This window comes from Cherax quadricarinatus, chromosome 24, assembly GCF_038502225.1.
Source record: "Cherax quadricarinatus isolate ZL_2023a chromosome 24, ASM3850222v1, whole genome shotgun sequence".
In the NCBI taxonomy this organism is placed as follows: Eukaryota; Metazoa; Arthropoda; class Malacostraca; order Decapoda; family Parastacidae; genus Cherax; species Cherax quadricarinatus.
The window spans coordinates 34,916,688-34,936,657 of record NC_091315.1 but is presented as its reverse complement, the minus strand read 5'-3'; the positions used below and the strand labels follow the sequence as shown (position 1 = coordinate 34,936,657).

At 41.7% G+C, this 19,970-nt stretch overlaps 1 protein-coding gene across 1 annotated transcript in view; it reads left to right on the top strand.

Moving 5' to 3' along the window:
* Window positions 1-7,512: 7,512 nt before the first annotated feature.
* The window catches only part of LOC128690916 (zinc finger protein 395), a gene marked incomplete in the record, with an annotated part of 245,176 nt that continues 232,718 nt past the window's right edge, over window positions 7,513-19,970 (top strand). The window contains 1 exon segment of the mRNA XM_070088489.1: window positions 7,513-8,084. Within this exon segment, the coding sequence (XP_069944590.1) occupies window positions 7,746-8,084 (339 nt within the window).

The window sequence follows — 19,970 nt, the reverse complement described above, 5'->3', positions numbered from 1 at the left end:
CTTCTTCCACCTCCACACTTTACCTTTCCAGTCTCTGTACCTAGTTCTTCCCCTCTCTCTGGCTCTATTACAAGTGTGGAGATTCACCCTCCTCCTCGTACTATGCCTTCCACCCCCGTCCCCTCCCAAGTTTCTCCCTCTTCTGCCACCTCCCAGGTTTCTGCCTCTTCTGTCCCCCCCCCACACTTCATCTCCAGTCCCTTACACTCTTCCCTCCCCCTCTACTTTGGTACAGTCCATTACTGTCCCAATCTTTACTCACCCTCCTCCTTCTATCTCCAATATGGTCTCCCATACATCTTTGAATTCAGAAACACTTGAAGCCATTTCAGAATATATTGCAGAGACTAAACCTTCAATGGACACTGATTCACTTCCTGTTCCTTCTCTTCCCTCTCCTCCATCTTCACAACCCCATTCTTCGCAACGCTCCGTTCCTTCGCTACTTGAACGTCTTCCAATGCCACCACACGTTGACTTTTCTAACCCCTCTAGTCCGTAGGTGCCTTTACCTACAGATTCCTGATATTTTCTTCATCGCCAATCATGGCCTATTTACAGTGGAATATCCGCGGCCTCAGGGGTAATCGGGGTGAGCTTCAGATGTTGCTTTCCAGGTTTTCCCCTGTTGGTGCTTGCTTACAAGAACCAAAATTACACTCGGCTGTTTTCCAACCTATCTCAGGCTATAATTTATTGTATTCTTCGGATCCTTTCTCAGATGGGACCTTTAATGAAAGTGCCCTTCTTCTACGCAATGATATTCCGTACTGTCAACTATTTGTCCATACCTCGCTGCATTACACTGCAGCCCGTATCCACTTGAATAAGTGGTTTACAATATGTTCTTTATATCTCTCTCCTTCTCGAGCATTTTCTATCCCAGACTTTGCCTTTCTTGTTTCATCCTTACCACCACCACTTCTGTTACTTGGTGATTTTAATGCCCACCATTTCCTCTGGGGGGGGTCTCATTGTGACTCACGTGGCATCCAGTTGGAGGCTTTTCTCGCCTCTCACCCCCTCCATGTTTTAAATACGGGTACTCCCACCCATTTTGATCCTCGTACTCATACTCTCTCTTGCATCGATCTATCAGTCTGCTCTTCCTCCACTGCACTAGACTTCACCTGGTCTGTTCTACCAGACTTACATGACAGCGATCATTTTCCGATCATTCTTACTTCTCCTTCCTATTCACCACCTTTCCGTAGCCCTCGCTGGCAATTTGATCGGGCAAATTGGGATCTTTACTCACACCTCACTGCTTTTAGTGAGGTTCCTTCTTCATCCTCCATTGATGAGCTCCTACACATCTTCTCGACGTCAGTTTATACCGCAGCTTCTCATTCTATACCCCAAACCTCAGGCAGGCATTCTCAGAAGTGCGTGCCTTGGTGGTCTCCTGCTTGTGCTCGTGCAGTACGTTTGAAACGTGCTGCATGGGGCAGGTACCGGTACAATAGAACCGCTGAGAGACTTCTTGATTTTAAGCAGAAGCGTGCGATCGCTCGCCGTGTCATCCGTGAAGCTAAACGCACTTGTTGGTGAGACTATGTTTCCACCATCACCTCTGCTTCTTCTATGAGTGCAGTCTGGAAAAAAGTGAGGAAATTGAGTGGTAAATACTCTCCTGACCCGGCTCCTGTTCTACGGGTCGCTGGTGTTGATGTAGCAAACCCTCTCGACGTTGCCATTGAACTTGGCACACATCTGGTCCGTATTTCCCGAGGGCTCCATCTATGCCCCTCGTTTCTTTCCTCAAAGTCTGCCAGAGAGTTAGTACCCTTGGACTTTTCTTCTCTCAGAGAAGAACAGTATAATGTGCCTTTTACACTTCAAGAACTGGAGGCAACGCTCTCAGCTTGCCGATCATCGGCAGCTGGGCCTGACGACATTCATATTCGTATGTTACAACATTTACATCGGTCAGCCCTTGTAGTCCTCTTACACCTCTTCAATCTTATTTGGGCACAAGGAGTTCTTCCCCAGCTGTGGAAATCTGCCATTGTTCTCCCTTTCCGCAAACCGGGTACTACAGGACATGATGCCTCCCACTATCGCCCCATCGCTCTTACTAGTGCAGTTTGCAAAGTGATGGAACGTCTCGTAAATCGACGTTTAATGTGGTATTTAGAGACACACAACAGTCTCTCCGCTAGTCAATATGGCTTTCGTAAGGGTCGTTCTACCATAGACCCCTTACTACGCTTGGATACGTATGTTCGTAATGCCTTTGCGAATAATCACTCAGTTATTGCCATATTTTTTGACCTTGAGAAGGCATATGACACAACTTGGAGGTATAATATTTTGGCCCAGGCCCATTCCTTAGGCCTCCGAGGCAATCTACCATCCTTCCTTAAGAACTTTTTAACTGACAGACATTTCCGTGTTCGAGTCAATAATGTTCTTTCCCCGGACTTCGTCCAAGCTGAAGGTGTCCCTCAGGGATGTGTTCTAAGCACAACACTTTTTCTCCTTGCTATAAATGATTTGGCCTCTGTTCTTCCACCCAATATTTGGTCATCACTCTATGTTGATGACTTCGCTATTGCTTGTGCAGGCGCTGACTGTCATCTTATTGCAGTTTCTCTCCAGCATGCGGTCGACCGTGTTTCCACTTGGGCCACCACGCATGGGTTTAAATTTTCAAGTACCAAAACTCACCAAATTACTTTCACTAGACGCTCTGTTATCTCCGATCATCCTTTGTATCTCTATGGCTCCCGTATCCCCGAACGTGATACAGTCAGGTTTCTAGGCCTTCTCTTTGACCGTCGGTTATCCTGGAAACCTCACATTACCTCTCTGAAGGCAACTTGTCACAGCCGGCTAAACCTTCTTAAAACCCTTGCTCATCTTTCCTGGGGAGCTGATCGTCGAACTCTGCTTCGCCTACATTCAGCCCTCGTTTTATCGAAACTCGATTATGGTGACCAGATTTATTCCGCGGCCTCTCCTGCTACTCTCTCTAGCCTTAACTCTATCCATCACCAAGGATTACGTTTGTGCCTTGGTGCTTTTCGCTCTTCCCCTGTTGAGAGCCTCTATACAGAAGCGAATGTTCCATCCTTGTCTGATCGCCGTGATGCCCATTGCCTTCGCTACTATGTACGCTCTCACGATCTACACAATCCTTCCATTTATAGAATGGTCACCGATATTAGTAGACATTCTTTATTCGTTCGCCGCCCCTGTTTGCTCCGTCCCTTTTCTCTTCGCCTACATTCACTCTTGTCTTCCCTTCAGTTACCACCTTTATATGTTCATGTAGCATCTCACTTTTCCCTACCCCCCTGGGAAGTTCCAGCTGTTCGGGTCTGTTCTTTCTCACTCCCTTGCTCGAAAGCTCAACTGCCTACGGTGGCTTCCCGCTCTCTTTTTCTTGATCACTTCCACTCCCATTCTCATGCCACCGCTGTGTACACAGATGGCTCTAAGTCTTCAGACGGCGTCGGATTCGCAGCAGTGTTTCCGGACAGCGTCGTGCGGGGGCATTTACTATCTTCAGCTAGCATTTTTACTGCTGAACTGTATGCCATTCTTGCAGCACTTATTCGTATCGCATCTATGCCTGTGTCATCATTTGTAGTAGTCTCAGACTCCCTTAGTGCTCTACAGGCTATACGAAAATTTGATACATCTCATCCCCTAGTTCTCCGTATCCAACTTTGGCTATGCCGTATCTCTACCAAACATAAAGATATTGTTTTTTGTTGGGTCCCTGGTCATGTCGACGTACAGGGCAATGAACAGGCAGACACTGCTGCGCGGTCAGCAGTACATGACCTACCAATTTCCTATCGAGGTGTTCCATTTCTGGACTATTTTGCTGCAATAGCTACCCACCTTCGCACCCGTTGGCAACAACGTTGGTCAACTCTGCTCGGTAACAAACTTCATTCTATTAAACCGAGCATAGGTTACTGGCCGTCTTCTTGTCATCAGTGCCGAGGTTGGGAGACCACTCTCTCCCGCCTTCGCATTGGCCACACTCGTCTTACTCATGGGTATCTCATGGAGAGGCACCCTGTTCCTCTCTGTGAGCAGTGTCAAGTTCCAGTATCGATTAGCCACATTCTGTTAGACTGCCCTCTCTATCAACGAGCACGCAGAATTTACCTCCAACGTCGTCTTCGTTCTACTACTCTCTCTTTACCTTCCCTTCTTGCTGATGGACCCTCCTTTAATCCTGACTCTCTCATTGACTTCTTGACAACGACTGATTTACTCCACAAACTCTGATGATACTTTTCGCACTCCCCTCAGCCCTTTCTAGTTCAGTCTCTTGCTGCCCTTTACCCTTTCACCATCCACTACCCCGCTGTTATCCGTAACCTATTACTCATCCATCTCCCTTTTGCCACCTGATGCCCTCGCTTCCTTCCTGCCCTGCAGCGCTGTATAGTCCTTGTGGCTTAGCGCTTCTTTTTGATTATAATAATAATAATAAATCCCCAACCCAGCAAATAAACAAGGGTTTGGATTTTTATTGGGTTTTATAGGTGCTAATTTTATAAACAGCTGAACTTAGGAATTGTTTGAAGGTAAAAATAAAAATTGATGGGCTTTAAATTCTTTTAAGGGTGTTGATATATTGCTCCTGGTCCTGAGGATGTTCAGTCTCTTGAGGGTCTTGATCTACTGCTCCTGTCTCCCTCAGATGCCTTGATGTCTCTATTCACGCCTAACTCTCTTGCATACATCCAAGCCCCTTGCACGCAAAACCTCCTTTACCTCTTTTACATCGTAGGATTCCCTTGATTCTGGTGAAGGGGTCGTGATCCTAAGAATTAGAGCTCTCTTTTCCTTAGATAAAACAAACACCTACCACTCACAGACGCTGTATAACCCTTGCAGATTTAGTGCTTCCCTGTGAATAAAATGATAATGCATCAAGAGACTGCCTCTGACATAGTTTATCAACTCAGCTCAGTAGGGCTTCAGTATTGTCTGCTGGATGTATTGAACCCTTGAGCCTGATTAATGATTTTGTCCCCCTTCAAGGAAGGGGCCCTGATACTGGTGAAGGGTTAATCCAAAGAATAGGAACTAACCTTTCCTGTTCTTGAATTATACCTGATTCCTTGATCAAGGACCTCAACGGAAAAGAAATCACTGACCTTTTTGAGGTATGCTAGCTTAACTTACACATTATTGACTGTAAAACAATTGCAAATGTCTAAACTTGTGTAATGAACCTCAGTAAAATTTACCTATCTGATATAATGTTCATACTTTGGGATTTCAGATTATTGTACATAATTTGAAATAAAATCATTATTTTCTGTCATTTTACCTTATTGTATTCCTACCCTAAAAAATATTGCAAATATAGTTGCTTTTAACAGTGCTGTATGACCCTTGTCAGTTTAGCGCTTTCTTTGATTATAATAATACTAATAGCTTTTAAATGTGAACCACATAGGATTCTTTATTAATTATTGAAGCATTTCTAAACATTGGGAATACACTGTATTTGTATATTTTTTTAATCGGTTTATTTTACGAATTTTCCCCACGAGGGAGGTTCGTTGATGTTGGGGAGGGGCTCTTGATCTAGGGAATTGGGTCTGTGCTCCAGTTCCCTGAATTAGGCCTGAATACCTTCCACATCCCCCCACAGGCGCTGCATAATCTTACGGATTTAGCGCTCCCCCTTGATTATAATAATGTACGTATTTTGCAGAAAACGGACATCAAAGCCAGGTTCCTGTATCCTTTTTTTTGTATCATGGAAAGTGATATTGTATTATCGGGGAATGTGTTGTATTATTGTAAGTGGGAAATGCTGTATTATAATTAAGGAGAAGTGCTATTATTATAATACTGAATGCTGTATAATTAGGGTAAGTGCTGTAGTATAATTAAGGGAAGTGCTGTATTACAATAAGGGGAAGTGCTGTATTATAATTAGGGGGAAAGTGTTATGTACCTCTGTAATCTCTGTTGTGATCGAATGTGGACGTGTAACTTGTTCATTACTTTATAATTTGTTCATGATTGTAACCAGGTATAAACGTAAGTAAATTTACTTACATGATTCATTACCTTTGTAACTTGTGACTTCATTACCTTTGTACCTTGTTCAACTATCAAAACTTTGGCGTCGAGTCCCTGAACCCATTATGTACCTCTGTAATCTTTTGACTACCACCCACAGGATGGGTCGGGGTGCATAATAAATAAAAAAGTGCTGTATTGATATTGTATTATAATAAGGGGGAAGTGTATTATTTTTGTATAACAATCATGGGAAGCACTAGACACGTAGGGGGGTCATACAAAGAGGAGAATAAATCCAGTGCTTTGGATCAAGAACCCTTCGCTGGCATTACACTAACTCTTGTGTACTTGAATCACAAATTTATATTTCCACCTCGTATATTAATCTTACACACTGATTTCAAGTTTATCCGGTCACAGGTACACACAAGTACATTTATCACACACAGTAAATTATCTAGGATAACCCCCAAAAAATCAGTGACTCATTTCCATGTGCAGAATTTCTCCAAGATTAAGAGCTGTATGACCCTTGTGGGTTTAGCGCTTAGTTATGACTGTAATAATCTCCAAGGATAATCGATAAAGTGAAGCAATGTGACTTATTTTTGGGGAGAGCTTAAATAAATTAATTTATTTAAGAGTGGGATCATAGAGAAGTTGGTGGCAACACTTCTTTTGCGTCGCAGCAGCAGCAGCGTCGCCCAACACTGACAACACTGCCAGATATTTACTTGTGCGCACATGGTGCCACATCTCAGAGTTGTGCCAACACATTTACAATAATGTAACTTTTGTATATTGTATATTTTAGTATTCACCTCACCTACATTAAAATACCAATTAAAATATTTCAATCACCATTATTCACATAGAAATAATCATATACATACAAAAAATTGAATAAATGTGAAATGTGGCATTGCAGAAATACGAAACGTAAACATTGAGCTGTTCTATTGACCAATCATACCTCTTTTACTCTGACATGTGAATATATCTTAATTTTTGGAGTATATAGCTCCAAACATTAAATGGTATATGTAAGTTCATAAGTAATTCTAGGACAATTCTTCAGCTGAATATGGTATATAATATAATCTTTTAAATAATGTGGAACATGATGCCGGCCGGCAACATTTGACAGGCGAACAAGGGGAGGGAGTACACTCAATAGAACCAACCAAAACACAGCTGATATAAATCCTTTGTTTCGTTATTTACAACATGATATTATTTAACTCATAATAAGCATGAGTTTTTATACTAATTAAATTAGCTTTATAATGTCGTAGTCTTATGTAAGTTCTTTGTTTATTTTACTTAGAGAACGTTCTTTGTTTTGATGAAGCTAGCAGCCCCGGCTTGCTGACCAATCAGAAAACTGGGTCAGGGATGTGGCGACCAATCAGGTTCTAAGTTGGAGGTCACGTGGTTTTGTTGTTGTTTGTCAGCTGGGCCGCTGGGGCCGCTCAGCTGATTTTACATTCAGTTACACGCAAATGTATATCGTGGTAGGACCTATGTGCGTCCACACCCTTATGGGCATTTATGTTGAAGATAAAGACCTTTACAGGCTTGATATATAGCAGTGGGAGTTGGTTGCAATTTTTATAATTGTATATTACGTTCGCGAACCGGTTGTACATACAAAAATATTAAAACAGTTGAGTGTTTACAAGCACTTATTGAGGCTCACTATTAAAATACTCAAGAAGGATCATTGAGTGTTCAAAATGTCTACTGGAAAGCGTTTAGCGAAGCGGTCTATCCTTGGAACCCGTGTGGCATGCTGTCTGGATGATGGAAAATATTATGCTGGCGTGATTTGCGCTGTGAAAACGGTGGACGAGGGAGGTCCTACTGTATATTCAGTGCGGGTTGAGGGTGACAGACGGTCTAGAGAAGTGCGTGAGAGTGACTTAGTGGGAAGCGGATTCACTCCAGTAGGATCTGTCAAGTTGCGAGCAGGTCAGCGTGTATTCATAACTCACAATAACCGCGAAGTTTGTGGCAATGTTCTCTACCATCGCCCCAACATAGATGAAGTTCTCATCACTGTTGTCAGCCCGGAGGTATGTTGTAGCATAATATATCCTTCAAGGAAGGTGCCTCGATGCTGGTAAAGGGTTCGTAATCCAAGGAAGTAGACCTGTTTTTCCCTGGTATCAAACCTGATCGTGTTAGGTAAAAGGACGCAAGTGCAGCTAATGTGACTTTTATTGTGCCAACGTTTCGCTCTCCAGGAGCTTTGTCAATCTTGACAGCTCCTGGAGAACAAAACGTTGCCACAATAAAATGTCACATTAGTTGCACTTATGTCCATTTACCCAACATATTGTCGGTAATTCTACCAACATTATTGCAGTTTGTTGAACCTGATTGCTTTCCTTTGTCCATGCGTTGTATGACCCCTACGGGTTTAGCGCTTCGCAATAATAATAATGAATGAACACTGCAGCAGGCCTTATGACCTATGCTAGGCAAGTTCAACTCTCACCCACCCATACCCACGCATATACCCGGTTAGGTAAGGTTCGTCAGGAAACACCCCTCAAGGAAGGTTCCTTGATGTTGGTGAGGGGCTCTTGATTTAGGGAATTGGATCTGTGCTCCAGTTCCCCGAATTAAGCCTGAATGCCTTCCACATCCCCCCCCCAGGCGCTGTATAATCCTCCGGGTTTAGCGCTTCCCCCTTGATTATAATAATAATAATCGTCAGGAAACAGGACAAGTGTCTCCAGATGCGGGTATATTTAAAGCTACTGCAAAGGTCTTGCTTCAGTGACGCTATTTGAAAGTTTGTTCCATCCATCTACAACTATTGCCAAACCAGTATGTCCCTATATCCTTTCTAAGTCTACATTTGTCTAACCTGAATTAATTGTTGCTAGCCTTGTCTTGGTTAGATATTTTCAGCATAATATTTTTATCTATATATATTCTTGTTTTCCATTTTTACATTAAAGTCATATCGCCCCGAATAACGCGTCTTTCCAAAGAGTGCAAATTCAGTGCCCTCAGCCTACCTTGATAGGAAAGGTTTCTGAGACATGTAATCAATTTAGTCATCCTTTTCTGTATATTTTCTAGCACATGTATGAACACTACATTATGGAGATCAGAACTGAGCAGCATAATCTGAATGAGGCCTTAAAGCTGATATATAACCTTAGGACTTCTGTTATTTATACCTATTCACATAAAGCTCTGTTAGTTTTATTACGAACACTTATGCACTATTGTCTTGGCTTTAAGTTTCTGCTAATCAGAACTCTTAAATCTTTTTCGCATTCACTTTTACCTAGGTTTACTTATTTAGCTCATAAGTGCCTTAGTTCTTTTCTTGTCTACATTGAACTGCGTCTGCCACTTCTCTGGCCCCAGCATATATTTATCCAGGTTATCCTGTAACTTTCTGGTGTCCCCATAAATTATTTGACGGCTTATTTTAATGTCATCGACAAACTTATGTTACTAATCTGTGATGGATGTGTGGGCCAGTGTGCCAGCAGCAGCAAGTCTGGTTGATCAGGCACGCACCAGATAAGCCTGGTCCAGGTCCAGGCTGAGAGAGTTAGAAAACTCTCGAAACTCATCAAAAGGTATATGTTATGTTGCTGGGTTACTAAAGCATCTGTGTGATGAATGGTTTGAAAAACCGACAAGTTGAAGATTGAGACACTTATGCAACATATGGGAATCTTTGTTCAGGAATAAAGATTCCCATATGTTGCATAAGTGTCTCAATCTTCAACTAAAGCATCTCACGTATGTCTCTAGCCGTAGACGTAGAAGCAAACTTTTATTTTAAAAGTTAATGGAAAGAACACAAATGTTCAGCAAAATTTGTTTTATTATTTCTTAGTTACAGTTTTCAATCGCTGTAACAAGACAATGAGGTAACTCAGTTATCTTTACCAGATGGCAGATGGGCTCTTGATCCAGGTTATTGGAACTTTCCTCCCCTTAGTAACAAAAGAGATAATCTTGCAGCACTAATTAGGGAACGCTTATTAATAAACTTATTGTACGAAAATGTATTGTGCATTGAAATTGTTGAAAATATTGATCATCAGGGTACTTCATTTGAAAGACATTTCTAAGCGGAAACAAGAAAGATGACAATGAAGATACAAGAAACATTATCAGTCAACTTAAATTTGTGTCCTGTTGTAACAATAGATATTATGTTATCTAAAATTGAAACAAGTTAGTATAACTAACTATATAGTCTGAATCTTAACTTGGCATTGTTAATCTTCGGTATTGCTGCGACATTCTTGGGCCCGTTATAACAGCCAAATTGGTTCTTAGTAACCAGTTAAATAAGGCTTTATACACTATACCCACTACGTTTCTCGTGAAGACCAAGCATAGGTATATAATAAATATCAAAGCTAAATTATAATATTAAATATTTATTTCTACAAGTGCTGTATAGCCCTTGTGGCTTAGCGCTTCTTTTTGATTATAATAATAATATTTCTACAAGTGCATGATACAACTTATATAGACCTAATTGACCTCTGACATTATTTAGAAAGCTCCTGGTTATGCAGAGCATTTCAGGCAACTTTGGTTAATATTGTTCCCCGGGATACGACCTACACCATTCGACATATACCCAGATAACTACTTGCTGCTAGATGAACAGGGACAGCAGGTTTAAAGAAACGCCCAATGTTTCCAACAGTACCGGGAATCGAACCACGGATACTCAATGTGTGAACTGAGTGCACAACCAACCGAGCTACGGGACTGACAAATATGCGAATAAGACATAATTTGAAATGTATGGCATTTACTGATGAGACGTTTCGACCATGAAACCAGATGACGAAGCAGTATTAGGTCCTCTCCTGATCTGACGTAAGTCAGACAGTGTTGAGCTCATCAGGAACGTCAAGCCAATACAGTATATACTACATTACATATCTCATGATCCAAGGAACTGACCTGTTCTTCCCTTCCTTTGATCGGCCCGGAATGTCTCCTATTTCAAAACACCTGTAAGACCTCTATGGGTTTAGTACTCCCCACTAAATACAACAATAATAATAATAATAATAATAATAATAATAATAATAATAATAATAATATACGTGCATACATACCTGTGATCGGTTTCGAAAGTTGTTCCTACCTTGCAGCCTGGCCTGGGACCAGGCTTTTCTGTTGACTGCTGCTGTATAGCCCTTGTGGCTTAGCGCTTCTTTTTTTATTATAATAATTTGTTGACTGCTTGTTCAACCAGGTTGTTTCTACTGTTGGCCCACTGGTTCATGGCCACAGTGAGCATATATAGGTAAAAAAGCTGGGAGTAAAGGCGGGAGCAGTGGTAGTAGTAGTAATAATAAAATAGAATAGGTGTCGTGGCCTGGTGGCTAAAGCTCTCGCTTCACACGGCAAGGGTCTGGGTTCGATTCCCAGCTAGGGTAGAAACATTGGGCGTGTTTTTTTACACCTGTTGTCTGTGTTCACCCATCAGTAAATGGGTACCTGGGTGTTAGTCGACTAGTGTGGGTGGCATCCTGGGACACTATCCTAATTTGCCCGAAATGCTCAGCATAACGGGGCTTTGTATATAGTAGTATGTCATTGTTGTCAGCTAGGACTGTATACCTTGTACATGTACTTGTAGTAAATAAAGATATTATTATTATAGAGAAGAAACTGGATCACTACTTTTGCGGAGAGGCCTTATCAACCAGGCTGTGACTGAAGTATGCAAGACAGTGGGCGACCAACAGCAATTGCCTTTGTTAACCAGGCAGTCAACAAATGTCTGGCCCTTGGCTGGGCCGTAAGAGTAAGACGATTGAAAACCGGCCACAGGCAGAATTTGTGCTAGAATATAAGAGATAAAACTTTTTATTTTGTGTAACAGTGTTGGACAAAGTATATGGGGCTGACTCGATGCACTTTCGCTTCTGTGTCTGTGACTGGCAGCCTTCCATCTCATAAGGTGGTTACTGGTGTTCCGATGCTGCATGTAGGCGTTGTTCAGGCTGTCGCATCTGCTAGCGTAAGTGTGGTCGTTCAGACGTGGTAACATCTGAAGGACGTTGGATTGATTCCAGATGCTTCATATGCTAGCCGAAGGCCCTAAAACTTACGTGCTTGACCAGAAATGCTGTATGGGGATGTAGATACCTGTATTTTCCTCTGGGTTGGCGTTAATTCTGTGTATATAAATAACTGGCTTAAGTAACCTAGAAGCTTTTTCGGGTACCATGGAAGTAAGGAAGTTAAAATTACTGTCGATATCGACTCTCGGAGTGTTAATCAGTATGCTCTTCGCTTTCTTTCTACAATCCTGTACAGTGGTGGATGTATAAATTGCGGGAGATCTCAGCGATTTTGAAGCACTCATTTAACGGGAAATTTGGGCTGCAGATTCTTAGAGCCATTATGTATGGAGTCTCCTCCCCTTACCCCCCTTCCCCTCACCCTGTCTCTCACTCTCACCCTTCTCCACTCACGGTCTCTCACTCTCACCCACTTCCCCTCACGGGCTAACTCTCACCCTCCTCCCCTCACTGTGTCTCATTCTTACCTTCTCGCTCCTTCCCTTACCCCACCCCCATCTTATTCCTTATCCTCGTATCAGACATAGACAGATATACACCACAGCGCCGTATCATCCTTTGCGGATGATACTAGGATCTGCATGAGGCTGTCATCTGCTGAGGACGCGGTTAACCTCCAAGAAGATATAAACAAAGTTTTCCAGTGGGCAACGGTAAACAATATGATGTTCAATGAGGACAAATTCCAACTACTCCGTTATGGAAAACTGGAGGAGATAATAACTAGAACAGAGTATACTACTGACTCCGGCCATACAATAGAGCGGAAAAATAATGTAAGGGACCTGGGAGTAGTAATGTCTGAGGATCTCACTTTCAAGGATCACAACAGTGCCACGATCGTACGTGCAAAGAAAATGATAGGATGGATAATAAGAACTTTCAAAACGAGAGATGCCAAGCCAATGATGATCCTTTTCAAATCACTTGTTCTCTCTAGGCTGGAATACTACTGTACATTAACATCTCCACTCAAAGCAGGTGAAATGCAGATCTAGAGAGTGTACAGAGATCCTTATCTGCACGTATAAGTTCTGTCAAGCACCTTAACTACTGGGAACGCTTGGAAGCACTTGACTTGTACTCGTTGGAACGCAGGAGGGAGAGATATATCATAATCTACATTTGGAAAACCTTGGAAGGAATGGTCCCAAATCTGCACACAGAAATCACTCCCTACGAAAGTAAAAGACTGGGCAGGCGATGCAAAATGCTCCCAATAAAAAGTAGGGGCGCCATTGGTACACTAAGAGAAAACACCATAAGTGTCCGGGGCCCAAAACTGTTCAACAGCCTCCCATCAAGCATTAGGGGAATTGCCAATAAGCCCCTGGCTGCCTTCAAGAGAGAGCTGGACAGATACCTGAAGTCAGTGCCGGATCAGCCGGGCTGTGGCTCGTACGTTGGACTGCGTGCGGCCAGCAGCAACAGCCTAGTTGATCAGGCCCTGATCCATCGGGAGGCCTGGTCATGGACCGGGCCGCGGGGGCGTTGATCCCCGGAATAACCTCCAGGTAACCAGGTAACCCCCCCTTCATTACCTTTCTCTTTATCCCTCCTCTCCTCTCCCAACTATCTCTCGTCACCCTTTCGCCACTGATATTTTCCACTCGCCAAACACTACAAAATAACCCTGTCATCTCTGTTCTTGAACCCTCTATATATGGGATTCGTTTTTTGTCTTTTTTTTTTATTCCACGCCTTTGCCCCTCATATTTTATGATATGAGTTTGCCTCAGTTGGCTGTATAATTTCCAACCATGATCTCTTGATTATGTTACTTCCTTGATAAAAAGTCTGTCCTTGTCTCGACAAGATAGACAAGGCCATGCTCTTTACCAGGGCAAGAGCTCGACCAAGGTGACACGCTTGGAAACTGCTACGGAGATTCTACGAAGCAATTTAACAGAAGATTAGTAATAGTTAATAAGCTGAATGAGCTAAATAGTGACACATACCGACTACATACAGGGATCTGCATACTATAGAGCTAATTCCCGCCAATGAAATGAAAGTTAAGTTGCGGGTCCAGGAGCTAGAACTAATCCTCGCACGTAAAGTCAAATAGGTAATCTCACACCCACACCTCTCCTCCCTCCCTCCTACGCTGAGATATGGTTAGTGAGTGCCACTGGGTACGCAGGCTCAGCTTTAGTTCGTACTCAGGATGTACCCTGCGTTTTGCTTTATGTTGCCACAAAGTGTCAGTTTCTTAACTTACATTGTTGTGGCTAATTCTGTAATTATCATCAATACATATAGAACAAGGAAATTTCCTTAAATTTGTTTAATTTCAAACTGTCATTAGACAGTTAACCATTTTGACTTGAGAGTCCCACATTTAATTGACTTATTGCCCAGTGACATTTTTAATTATGTTTATAGTATGGACACTTGCCTGTGTATGTTGAAGTGAATTTAAATGTAAACGTCGCCTAGCGGGATATACAATATTAATTGTCTAATCGAATATTGGAGGAATCCCTGACAAGATGACCGCGTACAGCCGGTGAAGAAAATGAGGGGAAACTGGTGGAACACCTCAAACATAGGGATTCCTTGCAGAGCACCAACACGGCTTCAGGAATAGGAAGTCGTGCCAGTCTCATGGTCACTTTGTTTAAACAACGTGTAAAAGGGAGTACAAAAACAGGCGTTCTCACAACCCACAAATACGTAAATATAACGTGCGAGCCTTCCGTATATGAACATCCGATTCAGCTGCAAAGCATTAAGTATAATATGTACAGACGAATTCTGCTAAATGCACAAATTACACCCACGCACACTTCACCACACCAACATGCTTCCTGAGGGTAATAGTATCTGGCAGCTTCAGGCGGTCAGGCTTGTCATCCCTCCACTAGCGCAAGAGATGCACAACACTGGTAGGTCAACCAGTAACATTAAATGACACATGTTACTGCTGAAGCTGTTTGATACATTAAACTATGTTTTGATAACCCAGTTACATTTTCACACGTAAAAGCATTGTTGTTTAGCTTATTAATATCTAGTTTTCTGTTAATTTCGTTGTTATTGAATGTGGCATCACAGAGCACAGAAAGTTCGTTCACATTGGCTAGAGGCTGTTAAAACTAAACAAGGCAGTCTTAGGAAGCTTTCATTTTTTCCTGCCTAGTTGCATGCTAGTTTAGTAGTAATTATTGGTTGATAAGTCTGAAAGTTTGCGGTGTTTTCAGTTTCTGTGCTGCAGGCAGTACTCGCCTATATGTACTCATACCTATATGTGGTTGCAGGGGTCGAGTCACAGTTCCTTGTACTCACTTATATGTAGTTACAGGGGTCGATTCGCATTTCCTGGCCCCGCCTCATCGCTGGCACATTATATATGTTGCCTATATATATTATTGTCTAGAAAATCTTGGCTTGTATTAACCACATGCACACGTTGATTGTATTTTCACCATCATTTCCCCCAGCCTGTTACCCATTTTTTTTTCAAGCCAGCATTTGAGTTGAAGCATATTACCAATAAAGTTTTGCTGTCATAGCACGAGGCTTCTTGGTTTTGGTCAGAGTTGGAATGAGATTATGGTCTTAAACAGAGATCAAACTCTGTGAAGAAATAGAATAAGATGTTAATTGTTCATTGTTTGTTACTTCAGTTTAATTGTATGTTAATTTGTTAGTAAGAGAGACCTTTCTAAAACGCAGTCCCCTCAAGGAAGGTTCCTTGATGTTGGTGAGGGGCTCTTGATTTAGGGAATTAGATCTGTGCTCCAGTTCCCCAAATTAAGCCTGAATGCCTTCCACATACCCCCCAGGCGCTGTATAATCCTCCGGGTTTAGCGCTTCCCCTTTGAGTATAATAATAATAATAATAATAATAATAATAATCTAAAACTAAACCCACAGGGGCCATATATTATTATTATAATCAAAACTAAGACGAGTCATATAGCGCTTGGCGAAGAGGAGGCAATCAGGTTCGACCCAGGGAAAGGAAGGACAAGTTCAATTCTTCCGATCAAAATCCCCTCACCGGCTTCAGGGAACCTCCCGTGAGGGGTAAAATGCGATGTCATTCAACCCTGTAGACCTTACGAATCATAAATCTGGATATGATACATTAGGTAACCCAACCTGACCTAACTCAACCCTTCCTAACTAAACCAAACTCAGTCTAAGCTAACCTGGTCAATATGCTGTATAGCTGCTTGTTTTGTTTTGAGCTTAATATATTACTGGGACACAGGACTGAATACTAGCTTAGCTAGTGATTGAGCAGGCGCGAGTTTTACCACATACATTATTCTTCCCATAAAAGTATTTGAGATTAATATCTCCTTAAATTATTAATCATTTGTAAAACAAATAATAAATTTTGCCTTGGTTTGGATACCATTCCTGTATGTTGTAAAACAAGTAAATGGCAAAGTTCAGCCTAGCAGCTATGCTCCGTATTGACCCTCAACTAACTTCCCCAGCGCCCTAACCTGGGAGAATCATCCTCGGCCAAAATGTCTGCTGATCGAACCGTTGGTTTACCGTCCTTTTTAATTGCAGTCTGGGAGGGGGTTGTAAGAGATTATTGTACTCCACGAGTAAGACGTAATATTTCAGATCTGATTTCTCGTAATTCTATACATGGGTGTAGGAGAGAGGAGAGTCAGTTGTTTCTCCACGTGTGAGAGCGTTACTCAGCTGGTTCTCGCCCGAGGCTGTTTGTACAGGTGCAAGTTTGTGTCTGGGCACTCCTGGCAACACCAACATACCTCTTCAGCAGTTATTTTCTTAAAATTCCTTTAACGGCTTAATGATTTATATCATGGTAATGGTTTACATAATTCTTACAATAAGGTTTGACTTGAATCAGACTGGTGTAACAGGCACATCGAAGTGCGAAACGTCTTCAATCTTTTTTGTACATAATAATTCTAAACCTTTATTCTTTTACCTGTTTTGGGGTCCCCCATTTTGTCCGTAGTTGAAGTGGTACTTTGGTCTTCCTCGGCCCGTAACACGTTCTGCTCTTTTTGACTCCCATTGTTTCTAACCACTTTTCTTATCACTGCTGATTTTATTACGACGTAGCATCCTTTTGTTTTTTTGATCTGGCAAGATAATATTTTAATTTCTTGCATACAATTGGTCATCCACTGTGGCTTGTCATGACTTTGGAGGTTTGTCGTTCTTGAGAATACAGTCTTTTGTATAATATTGCTTGTGTACTCATTATATGTGGGAACGTTGCAGTTCTGTGAATCTTATCTTTTTAAATAAAACACACGTGTAGTAGTACTAAATATTTATTGAGGAGACCTTTCGCTCGGGATAGCATTTTCTGTTCAATACAGAGATGACAAGCAGGGGCGGTGCAGCGTCTTGGTGGGATAGAATTAATTTACCCAAAACTTTCGAAGTATTAAAGCTGCCAGTGCTCTAGGAGACATTGTTGATGGTTGCAATCATCGTACTCTCCAGACATCACAAGTGTGAACAGGTCCTCTTCTACTGATGATGATAAACCTACCCTAATTAAACTGCAAAAGGTGATTATGAGAGTCACAGTGCATGACGCAGGCATTGTTCTGGCCATCCCTGTTGCATGCGTACTGGTACACACATTGCTCCAGACTACGAGAGATTTCTCTCACATACAGGTTTTCACAACCTCCACACAAGAAATTACGCATACTCTTAGATTCTGCGAGTAACGACTTTCTTTTTGACCAGGTCTTTAACTGTGGTGGAAGTCATGTTTAATATTTGGTTATTTAGAGTGTGTTAGCGATGTTATTAGTCATTTCACGAACTGGCAAGAGCAGTAAATCTCCCAGGTGAGTTCTGTCTAGCTGTACAAATAATCCGTAATGCTCTCGTACACCCTTTGGTAAAGTGGGAAGGAATCTGGGGCTTGGTGAATGGTGAATGTAAGCGCACGACTCTTCGAAGAAATTAGGACTGGAAATTCTGTATGCTCTGAGGTAGACACCGATGATTACTCCTCTTGGTGCTTGTGTCATAGTGTGAAAAAAAAATGCAAAAAAAAAAAAATAATCTTTGTAAGTAGGTTTTCTAATGTTAAAAATAAACAGTAAAATCTACTAATGCAATAGATACCTTCCCTTTATGGATAACGGATGGATTACCAATACTCTGTCTTCAAGAGGAAACTGGATAAGATACCTAAAGTCAGTACTTAACCAGCCGGGCTGTGGTTCGTAAGTTAGATTGCGTGCGGCCAGTATTAACAGCCTGGTTGATCAGGCCCTGATCCACCGGGATGGGGACCTGGTCGTTGACCAGGCCGCGGGGGTGTTGACCCCGGAACACCCTGCAAGTAGACATTGTGAAAATAGGTCCAGACTTCCTCAACACCAGTGACCGTCGTTTGTGACCTAGGATGTGTGGTGCATGTTATGACACGAGCCATAATACACATGTCCCGTGTGGCCCAGGGATGGCAAGACACTAAAAAGCTAATCATTAATTTTAGTTCATGCTGATCTTGTACGCTAGGTGCAGTGCTGGGGATGGGGGTTCCAGTCTTGCGACACTGTTACTAATACTTAGTTACATAAATAGTATCTATGCATAATATGATACCTGTGATTGTTAGGTAACAAATATCATGTGATTCTTCAGCCTAATGCTCAAATTCGTGATCAACGCATCAGTGTTAGCCTAAAACAATCATTTTGGTTTCTGAACTAGATAAAAATTTCAGTTTTGTTGACTACTGTTATTAGTGTTGAATACTGAATGAAAATTATCATATATTGGAGAAGACAAACGTGCTCATTTAATGTCGGACTCCAACCTATGATGATATTAAACTGCATATCATTAGGTTCTCTGTGGTATAAATAAAACTTTTGTATATCTAAAGAAATATTATTTTTATGTACTGTGAACATTCAGCTTCGTGACATGTACGAACACATTGTTAGATAATGGATATCAAATGATTCAGCCGAGTGTTCAAAATACGTAACATTATGAAAAAATCGTTCACTATCCTCATGGTACAACAAGCCTCATTTGTATTATGGATGAACCGTTTTATTCAGCTCATCACAAGTTTTGCTGAATGACTAGGTATTAAGCATTGTATAATTTTAATAATTATATCCGTACACTAATGACATACTCTGAATGGCGTGGTTGTTAAGAGTGACTATTTGGCTAACTGGAAATTGTGTGTTAGTTACCATTTTGTCCTAGGCACATGTCGATAGTGTGTGTGTGTGTATGTGTGTGTGTGTGTGTGTGTGTGTGTGTACTCACCTAATTGTGGTTGCAGGGGTCGAGACTCAGCGTGCGTGCGTGTGTACTCATCTAGTTGTACTCACCTAGTTGAGGTTGCAGGGGTCGTGTCCTAGCTCCTGGGCCCCGCCTCTTCACTGGTCGCTACTAGGTCACTCCCTGAACCGTGAGCTTAATCATACCTCTGCTGTGCACACACACACACACACACACACACACACACACACACACATCGCTTGTTCGCGAATGTCGTGCCGAATAGGTAAAACTGGTCAGTTAGCAAGAACCCATTTAAAATTAAGTCCTTTCTAAAATTTTCTCTTTTACGTTTACAAATATTTTTTTTTCATTTATGTTAATGTAAAAATTAATAATTTTGTACCAAAAGAACCTTAGAAAACTTACCTAATCGTATAACAATCGCAATTTAATCTAGCATATTCCAACTAAATATATTTTAGGTAAGTTTACAATAATTTAATAAACAATGAAATATTTTTTTTCGTTAGGTTTAGAATTATTTTTGCGAAATTATTGCATACAAAAATTTTCGCTCGCCTTATTCGGCAAAAAGAGCATTACTATTTAAGCCAAAAATCACTAGTTTTACCTATTCGGCAATGGGGTCGAAGAGGT